Source organism: Eublepharis macularius, chromosome 18 (genome assembly GCF_028583425.1).
Source record: "Eublepharis macularius isolate TG4126 chromosome 18, MPM_Emac_v1.0, whole genome shotgun sequence".
In the NCBI taxonomy this organism is placed as follows: Eukaryota; Metazoa; Chordata; class Lepidosauria; order Squamata; family Eublepharidae; genus Eublepharis; species Eublepharis macularius.
In genome coordinates this window covers 34,789,035-34,798,483 of record NC_072807.1, presented here as the reverse complement: position 1 = coordinate 34,798,483, position 9,449 = coordinate 34,789,035, and the positions used below count along the sequence as shown (strand labels likewise).

Here is a 9,449-nt window from a genome sequence, read left to right as displayed (position 1 = left end):
GTCAGCTATGACTTGAGGGCACTCTCCACCACCACCATTGTTACAGACAGACTAACCCGGCTACCCATCTTGATCTGTTTGCTAGCTGTATGACTATCCATTGCAATAGTTCAGAGTTATTAAAATAGTGTGGGACGAAGGGTTTATGGGTTAGGAGCTATTAATTAATTTCCACTGATTCAAGAAGTGACTACATTTACATGGTGATAAAGGGGAGGAGTGTTGTGTGTGTCAAAGGTGAGCTTGTGATGGGAGATGAAAACATAAGATTCAGGAACGTATAATTCAGTAAATCGACCTGGCAGGACCACAGTCTTGCAATTCGGTCCTCATAAATTTGGGAACGGGGGGCTATGCACGATGCTGGAAGAGAGAGAAGATCAGAACAGAAAGTCGTAATCTGTCACAGTAAAAGTTCATTTTTTCCCCCAGCCTACCAATAGTATTCCTCTCTCTCTGCTAACCGGGTCTCCTACTCTAGAACAGATGGATAACTTCTAAAGACGCCCATTGCAATTGAACTATACATAGGTAAGAGATTTCATGTAGATTATGGTTCTCTGAAGGCTCATCAGATTGGTTTGCTCCTTACAGGAAACTTTGGGTCTGTTGAATGTCGGGAAAGGGTCGTGGCTCAGTGGCCGAACATCTGCTTTGTGTGCAGAAGGTCCCAAGTCCAGTCCCTGGCATCTCCAGCTTAAAAATCACTGAAAAGGCGTTTACCTGAGACCCTGGACAGCTGCTGCCAGTCAGAGTAGACAATAGTGACTCAGCTTCCTGCGTTCAAAATAGTAAAGAGTCCAGTAGCACCTTTAAGACTAACCAACTTTATTGTAGCGTAAGCTTTTGAGAGCCACAGCCCTCTTCGTCAGATAGCATCTGTGGAGCTGTGGTTCTCGAAAGCTTACGCTACAATAAAGTTGGTTGGTCTTAAAGGTGCTACAGTTTACTGTTTTACAACTACAAACTAACACAGCTAATTCCTGTGTTCTGCAGCTCTGCATGTATGGATGCCTGCTAAAGCATCTATAGCAGGCAAGAGCACCTTGGCGCACAAGCAGACACTGAAAAAGCTCCCTAAAACTGGCTTTGAAACTCACTGGCTTAATTTTTTTAAAATACCTGATTTGTTTGAGAATCTGTTCTCTCTGCAACTGAAGCAATAGGGGTGAATTTATACATTCAAATGATTTTGATCTGGAAAGCTGTGCTGACGGAATGCTCACTTGGACGGCAATGGGTCACCCAGCTCTGACCCAGTATCCATCAAGTACTGTCTGCTGCCCTGTGCTCTTGAAGCTGACCCAGGCCCCATTTCCCTCTCCCCCCTCCCCCCCCCCCCGGTCCTGTGCCAACAATTTTAGCACAAAATGTTGCAGATTTGCAGTAGGCGCCCATTGAAGCAAAAATCGCTGTCGAGGAGGCTAGGAGCACCTGCTGTTTCCCCATTCAGAGGTGACTGCTGTTCTCACATCCGCCAGCGCATTGCGCAGTCCCCCTTGAAAGCCGCTAGCTGGGAGAAGGTTAAAGGTCGCCGCTTTCCCAAGGCTCTTCTGCACCCTCCTCTGTCAAGCTCTGCGTCGCCACATCTTTCCTTGCCTGAATGCAGCTGGCAGATATTTGCTGCCTTGGGAGTAAGGAGGAAACATCCAATGCATGAACCTTGTTTCAAAGTGCAGTCCACGGCTCTGGCCCCGTCATCCATCAAATCAGATTACCAAAAGCCGACGAGAGCTTTCTTTCGGGTGTTTTTTCCCCCAATTGTCAAGAAATGGGCTCTAAAGGGACTTAAGTGTTGAGCTGAATTAGGGATTAAGCGGTAACAATAAATCTTCATCTCTAGAGCTCAGTGCCTAATAAAGAGCCAAAGCTTTTATTCCCAGGGTAGATCACGCCCCTTTTTTGCTGATGGAGGAATTGGCATGCATGCGTTTCAAAGACCCAGAATTGCAAAAAAAAAAAAAAAAACCCAACCCAAAAACTGGCTAGTTCACTCATGCAAAAAGAAAAGAGAGATAAAACTGATCCTCCGGCAGTTCTTGCAAAGTTCTCTGAAATGTCTCAGAAATCTGCAGTAACAAAACTGGCTCACCTGCGTAACGTCCATACAGTAGCTGCACAGCTACTGCACCATGTCTCACCAGGGAATGTGCAATATGGTTGTATGTGGGTTTAGCTCCAAGGTCTGTGAACTCACACGCTTCCTCTTGTGCAAGAGGTCAGACAGGGAGATCATCTACCTTCCTTGATTGTTCCCCTATGTAAAATTTTAGATTGTAATCTCTTTAGGGCAGAGACCCGTCTTTGTCCACTACAAAGCACCGTGCTCATTGATGGTACGGTAAAGGAAGAAGAACAGAGAGTGGGGTGGGGTGGGTCTGCAGGCCCAAAGGGGATGCCCGAGACTTTTTTCAGTACGACTGAAGCAACAAAATCCAGTGTTAATAGAGGTTTTATTCTGTAATATGTACAGCCAAATTAGGAATTAACGTATGCAAAAACGGCATCATAAGACTACATTTTTTCCTCCAGTTTGTTTTTTTCTCATAATCTGTTAGTGGGCCAGCAAGAAAAGCCCCCCCCCCCCTACTTTTGTCCCTTAAATGCCAAACGAGAGAATGGAATGGGGGAAGGGTGGGATGAAATTTGGATGAAAGTTGCATTTTGAGTCAGGTGGCAAGGGCCCCGTTCACCATACAGACAACTAACAGCCAAATGCTTGTAGCTCAGCGTGCATGGGTCGGAAGGAAATCAGATTATCCAAACCCTTTGGAGCCTTAGGGAAGATTCACGTGCATAACTGCAATTCAGCTTGGTTTCCAGCAAGGGGTTTTCCTGAGGGGGCCAGAGGAAACAGTCAAACTGGCATTCCCAAAACGCCTTGTGCTGCAGACATTTCATAGGCCCTGTCCATGTGTCGTATTCAGCCAGTGTTTAGATAATGTGTTAACTAGCCCTTACGAGTTCAAAGCATTGACGAGTGATTCTGATGGAGCCCGTTGTAAGGAAGGGTGCATCCGGAACAGATTGCTCGTTTCTTGGCTCTTCCACCTGCTTCTTGCTTTCAGATTCCCAGCGGCTGAGCTCCAGAAGAAGGGGTAGTATCCTGTAGCGACCCAAGTATTTTGTTCCCCTGGAAGAATGTTCTGCTCCGAACAGCTGGGAACTGGAATGTTAAATGTAGCTCCCTGTTGTGGTTCCATTGGCCAACAGCTGATCACAACGGCCCCTTTCGAGAGATTATAGAATTCCTTTGCAGTCCAAAGATCCTTGCCAGTGTGTAGAGGCACAAATGTGGCTCAGAGAAAGCCTGAATTTCCTTGTAGATCAACAAGCCAAGTACTTGATTCTGTTGCTGCACAAAACTGGCGCCTGGCTCTGTGCTAATGGGAAGAGTGCCAAGGCATTTCCCTAGAGTAAAAAGGTCGTGTTTTTGTTGGAGAGTGATTTAAAAAACCCAAGCCATGCAAAGAGTGCTGATCTCATCAAACTTTCTCCAAGTAGGACCCGGGCACAAACCCCTGCTGTCCTTTCTGTTCTGCCGTCCACCAGCCGTCTTCGCCTTCTTCGGTGACGACAACGACATCACCTGCTCGGATATCCAGTTCATCTTCGTTCTGGAAGGAGAACAGTTAAAGGAAAGGGAAATACAGATTAGCCCAAAGGAGGGGTGTTCTGTACCTGTCCCTCTTTTTATTATTTGATTGGGTCTCAAATGATTAAATACTGCCAAACTACTCCTCCGAGGTCATCAGTGTAACCAGTCCCCTTCCAGTGAAGCAACATCTATGCTGGAGTGGGAAATGTTTGGCCCTTAGGCAATGGGGTTCCTGCGAGAAAGACCTAGTGCAGTTTGCAGTTCTGCAGTAAGGCATGAACTGCAGTGAACAAGCAACTTTGGATTGCGCTTAAGCTGAGGACCAGTTCACCCCAAGCAAAAACAGTTTTACGGCGTCCACCTCCTGCCCCTGGCCTGCACCCCCCAGAACAGTTGGGGATGAGAAGGGAACAGAGCAAGAGTTCAAGTCGGAAAGAAGGGCAGAACTGCTTTGGAGGGGTGTCTTAAGCTTTGTTCTCAATAGCTGGAACTGATCTGCCTGTTTTTGGGCTCTGCTACAGATTGCAGGCGGCGGTTCACGATTGGATGCTCTTGTACGCAAAAGGGGGAAAAAATCCCTCCACAATAGCGAGCAAGTCAAGAGGAAGGATTTTAATTCAGTCTTCTCCCCGTTCTAATTTTCTGCATGTTGGTATCTTTTATGTAATTTTGGAGGAGAGTTAAATGATGAGAGCACCCCATGTGCAATCCGAAATGAGATTGTAATAGGAATATACTTGACTTGAAAAGATCTGTCCACCACCCTATATATATCTATAGATATGGATATATGGGCCATGTCTGAAATGAAGTAACTCTTCCATCGCCATCTGAGAAGTTTTTACTGTATGTAGTGTTTTAAATTTTATTGCAATGTTTTATCTGCTTTTATGTGTTTTTATGTAAATTAAAATGTTGTGCTCCACCCTGCGCCCGCTCAGTGGGGAGGGCGGACTAACAATCTAATATAATAAATAAATAATATCTATAAAGTGGACACAAGCCCAAAGCCTCATCAGTCCTGGCTAGCAGGGGGCTTGCTTGGCATTTTATACCACGTATCTCTGCTTTTAAACATGGACATTCGGTGTCTGGAGAGGGGGTTCCTGTGGTGGACAATGCTCCAAATACCCCCCACCTGAGTCGTGTGAAATTCAGTTTTCCTGCACGACCTTGAAACTCAGGCCTCTGCTAGCTCCACGCTGGTGCTGTCACTGGACTTTTCCATTAAGTGAGTCATAGATTTGTCTGTTCTGCACCTGGGGAGGGCAGCGTACATTCTCTTTTATGTCCCCATCTTGTATGTCCCCATCTGGATTGTGCGGCTCCATTTAATGCTTTTAGCACAGAAGCGATTTTATAAACCTTAAACATGCCTTCCTCCTAAACCTTTGGATCAACTATGCTGTCTTGTACAGCCAGCGGTAGAAATGACTCATTAGAAGTTTGGCTTTTACCTGAGCTGTGTAATCGTAGAGGACTCTATACTCCTGGGGAAGAGCAGCTTCTCCATCCTGGCCCGTGTGGACTGCTGCGTAAACACCGTCTGCTTTGTCTACGGAAACAAGAAAGGCAACTGCTTGAGGATGCAGAAGATCAGGCAAAATTGCTCAACTGCAATAGGATCTACTCGGGGTAAGGACGGTCGCAGCTGCCGGGAAGGAACATTTGGCAATATTCAAAAGCTGCACGCCTGGTACATAAAATTAAATCCATCCCTCTACGTTTAATACTCCTTTCATGAAGTTTATGTCTTTTAAAGGAAAACTGTACCTGCTCAAGAATCTGACGATTGACGAGATCACTCCATAAATTCTCAATACAACATCTCTCTGTCCCTGATAGTTTCGCTTTCTCCCTTTTAGAGCTCTTTGGATAACGGGGGGAAATATCCACCAGTTTATTCTTTTAATTACCTTGAGTGGCTGAATGGGCTATGTCCAGACTGAAGAACTAATTTTGCGTATAACCCAGAGTTTGTCCCGATAGCATTTTAAAAATGTAAGTCTGGCTTAAAAAAACACACATACCAAGGGGGGGAGCTGTAGGAATAATGCCGTCTGTGGCATTGCGGTTGTTTCCATGGAGCAAACCAGAGAATCTACAAATCAACGAGAAGGTGGTGAGCGGTCATAAAACACATTAGACACACAGTCAGACATACTGCCGACCTTGCCTAGAATTTCATCTTCCTGCGAGTCTTGTTTTTCATTATATATTGTTTCTGTAGCATTCAACATGTACAAAGTACTTGACAGTCATTCCATCCTGTGATATTAGTTAGGCTAAGGCTAAATTCATATGCTCATTTTCAGTAGCAAAGCCAGGCAAGACAGGCAAGTTTACCTCTGAAAAATCACAGCAGCTACATTTAAAAAAAAAAAAATTAAAAACGAAGCGAAAAAGGATCACAGATCTAACTTGTTCCATCCACAAAGCGCTAAGTGTGCATGTTTGAGTATCCTAAAACTTCTCTCTGGTCCTCTGCCACAGTTGCATGTATGCAGAGAATATCCTGAGACATTTTAGTTCCTGAACGGAACACCCAAATGGCATTGCATGCTGGAATGCAGGGTTTTTAAAAAAATTGTTATTTTATAGTCCCCCTTTCTCACTGAGACTCAAGGCAGATTACACAGCGAGAGTCAATACAGCCCATTACAAAGACATTTCAATAAACTGTAATAGGGTCTATAAATGCGAATTTGCAAAGCTTTAAAACTAGCAATAATCTACTCAAGGAAACTGCAGAGCGATCCAGCTCATTATGAGGCATAGAGACTTCTTTCCTTTGGGCCAAGAACAGCCCAATTGTTGACAGAGAGACCATCTGAGGATCTGGCTCCCCATTAATAGAAATTTTGAAATTTTAGGAAGTGCAGTTTAATATAATTTAAGTAGGCCATCTTTGTTCTGAATGTAGTTGTACTGGAAAGTTCAACATACCATAGTGGGTTTATGGTTCTGGAAGTCTTCATTTACTGTACCTGACCATGGGAACTTCTTCGATCCAGGGGTTAGAAGGGTATAATTCTTCTTAGGATTGTACGGTAAGTCTCTAGCCGCTGCCTAGAGGGAGTTTCTCCTGCCCAGAGAAGCAACGTGCTTTCCCTGTCCTGAACTACTGCATTGATCCCCCACCCCCGTTAAGATCCCGATGTTCTTTGCTTTACCTCTTCATCATTCCACAAGTTGGGATTGGACTGCTGCAGTTTTTAGTTGGAGTTACTCTTTCGTAATAGTTCTCATATCCGATTGCAACTGCATTGGGAAGAGAAAAATGCTGCTTAATAATAGCCCCCCTCCCCCCTAAACAAACTGACCACAACCATAATCTGTATTGTTTCCTCTAGAGCAGATACAATGGCTGTTTTCACATGCCTGTAAGCCTCTGGAAAATCGCGCAAACTCACGGCACAACAGTGTCTTCATAGTGCGATTTCCCTTCATGATCCCGTTTAATGGCGCGATTTCTGATATCACGCCATTAAATGGGATCATGATGGGAAATTGCACTATGAAGCTACCATTGTGCTGTGAGTTTTGCGCAATTTTCCAGAGGCCATGTTTTGGTACAAATCCAAAACATTTCAAGTGCTTCTTGCACAGGAGGTATTTCTTGCAGGCTGCGTAATGTCTTTCTATGTTGTCATCATCACAATGCCATCTACAGTTGTGATCCATGACTGATTTGAGAACAAATAGGTAGTCGGCTCAAGGTTGACTCCGCCTTCCATCCTTCCGAGGTTGGTAAAATGAGTCCCCAGTTTCCTGGGGGTAAAGTGTAGATGACTGGGGAAGGCAATGGCAAACCACCCCATAACAAAAAGTCTGCCAAGAAAACGTTGTGATACGACGTCCCCCCATGGGTCAGTAATGATTCAGTGCTTGCACAGGGGACTACTTTTACCTTTAGGATGTCCGTGAAATGCAAGAGCATTGCAAAGCAAAGAACATCTCTCGGGTTCCATCAAGGAAAGCAGCAAATAATTCGGTATATGCACAAATATTCGATCCAAAAGGAGCCTTGATCGATTGCAACAACTGGTTTACATCTGCGTACACTTGGATATGCATACAACATCCGTTCTTTCTTTGGTTACTGATGGTGCTAGCCCCCGTTCAGAAGAGAGTTTCTCTTCCATGGGTGAGAGGACAAGGCCTCTTCGAGGAAGGGGCCTGCCACCCACATGGATTTGTAAGTACATGCATTTAAAAAATTACAAACCCTTTTTTAAAAATCTGCTACACGGCTAATTGTGCGTACCAATTAAAGATTTGCAAACAAGTGGCCGCCCTGCCACTTGTTACACCCGTCGAAGGCTTAGAAAAGTGTAACTTTGCTTAGGGTGGCACTGAATCCGTTCAGTGTTGCAGCCCTAATTATTATTATGATTTTGTTCTTGACCATGCTAAACAACATCCCACATTTCAAGGGCTCTGCCCTTATTTCTAACCCTCATTCCAAAGTTCAAAATTGAAAATCAAGCCGAAAAAGGCCACTATTCTTGGCTTGGTTACCTGGCGGCTCCGTTCCGGTCGTCTTGCTCTGAACGAAGTAGTTCATATCTGATTCCACGTCGCATTTCTCCAAGCTCAGTCGAATCTCTTCATATACCTATGCAACAGAGGAAGGGAAATGTCAGTGGTGCAGATATTTAAAACACTGTTGATTACTGTTGAGGTCCATCAGTGGCTATTAGCCACAGGAGATAGATGGTATTCTCTTTGTGGGGAGGTGGTGCTCTGTTGTCTTGGTGCTGGAAGGAAGGCAGTGGGAGGGCTTCTGGTGTCCTGGCCTCACTGACAGTCCTTTAGATGGCACTGGATTTCTAGCCACTGTGTGTGACAGAATGTTGGACTGGATGGGCCACTGGCCTGATCCAACATGGCTTTGCTTATGTTCTTATGTTCTTATGTACCTTTCAAGCCGATCGCCTGGGTTTTCTTGCAAGGGGCTTTCAAAAAAGTTTCCTTTTAAAAATAAAACCGTTACTTAATTTTAAGTTGTGCTCCCTGCCCCCATACCTCCTTATTTAGAAGCTGAAGGACTCTGTCACTTTTTTAGCCTAGCAGAAAAGTGATTCAGGCCATTGCTATTGTCTATTCAGCTTGGCAAAAGCTCTCCAGTAGAGACCTTTCCCATCACCTGCAGCCTCATCCTTTTAAAATGGGAATGCCGGGGACTGAACTTGGAACCTTCTGGAGGCAAAGCAAATGCTCTACCACTGAGCCACAGCCCCTCATCATTCCACTAACCTCATCATCTTTCACACACTGCATGGAAAGCTGATTGCAATGAACCCACAGAGAATTCCGCAGAATTGTAATCCGGTCACATTCCTGGAGCTGGAAAGCCTAGATTAAATGTTAAAAAAAAACAGATTTCCTCATGGATGCAGAAGTCAAAGCTGCCCTTGTCTGCCACTGAGAGTCTCTCTGCACAAGATGCCTCGGTGTGTGTTCATCAAGTGTAAGGAGACACAATGTTAGCCGGGAAGCGTAGTTTAAAAAGACAGAGCAGACAGAGATCACTCCACAGAGGGATTGTTAATTTCATCTTTGCTTCCCTGAAGGCTCTGTCAATTTCACCTCTCCAGTCTAAAACTATGTGGGATGGCAACCAGAGGGCAGCAAGGAATGGAAATGGGCTGGAGCTGCCTTCCAGAGCCAGGCTTGGACCTGGAGAGGTTATAATGGACTGAAGTTTCCCTTCTGGCATTTCACAGCCCCTTCATACAGCTCCATTGTATAGCAAAGCCTTTGCCCTGCCACCGGCTCTGTCTTTTTAAACTACCCTTCCTGGCTACCATTGCATCTCCCAAAACGTATTCTTCACATGTCAGATGTC

The 9,449-nt window shown here is 45.0% G+C and overlaps 1 protein-coding gene across 1 annotated transcript in view; it reads right to left on the bottom strand.

The window, feature by feature from the left end:
- Nucleotides 1–2,440: 2,440 nt before the first annotated feature.
- Nucleotides 2,441–9,449, bottom strand: part of PSTPIP1 (proline-serine-threonine phosphatase interacting protein 1) — a 40,101-nt gene continuing 33,092 nt past the window's right edge. Inside the window, exons 10-15 of the mRNA XM_055002680.1 lie at nt 8,858–8,956; nt 8,120–8,216; nt 6,772–6,859; nt 5,629–5,699; nt 5,056–5,153; nt 2,441–3,617 (exon numbers count right to left, since the gene is read on the bottom strand). Coding sequence (XP_054858655.1) covers nt 3,486–3,617; nt 5,056–5,153; nt 5,629–5,699; nt 6,772–6,859; nt 8,120–8,216; nt 8,858–8,956 — 585 coding nt within the window. The 3' untranslated portion in view covers nt 2,441–3,485. The remainder of the gene's footprint in view (nt 3,618–5,055; nt 5,154–5,628; nt 5,700–6,771; nt 6,860–8,119; nt 8,217–8,857; nt 8,957–9,449) is intronic.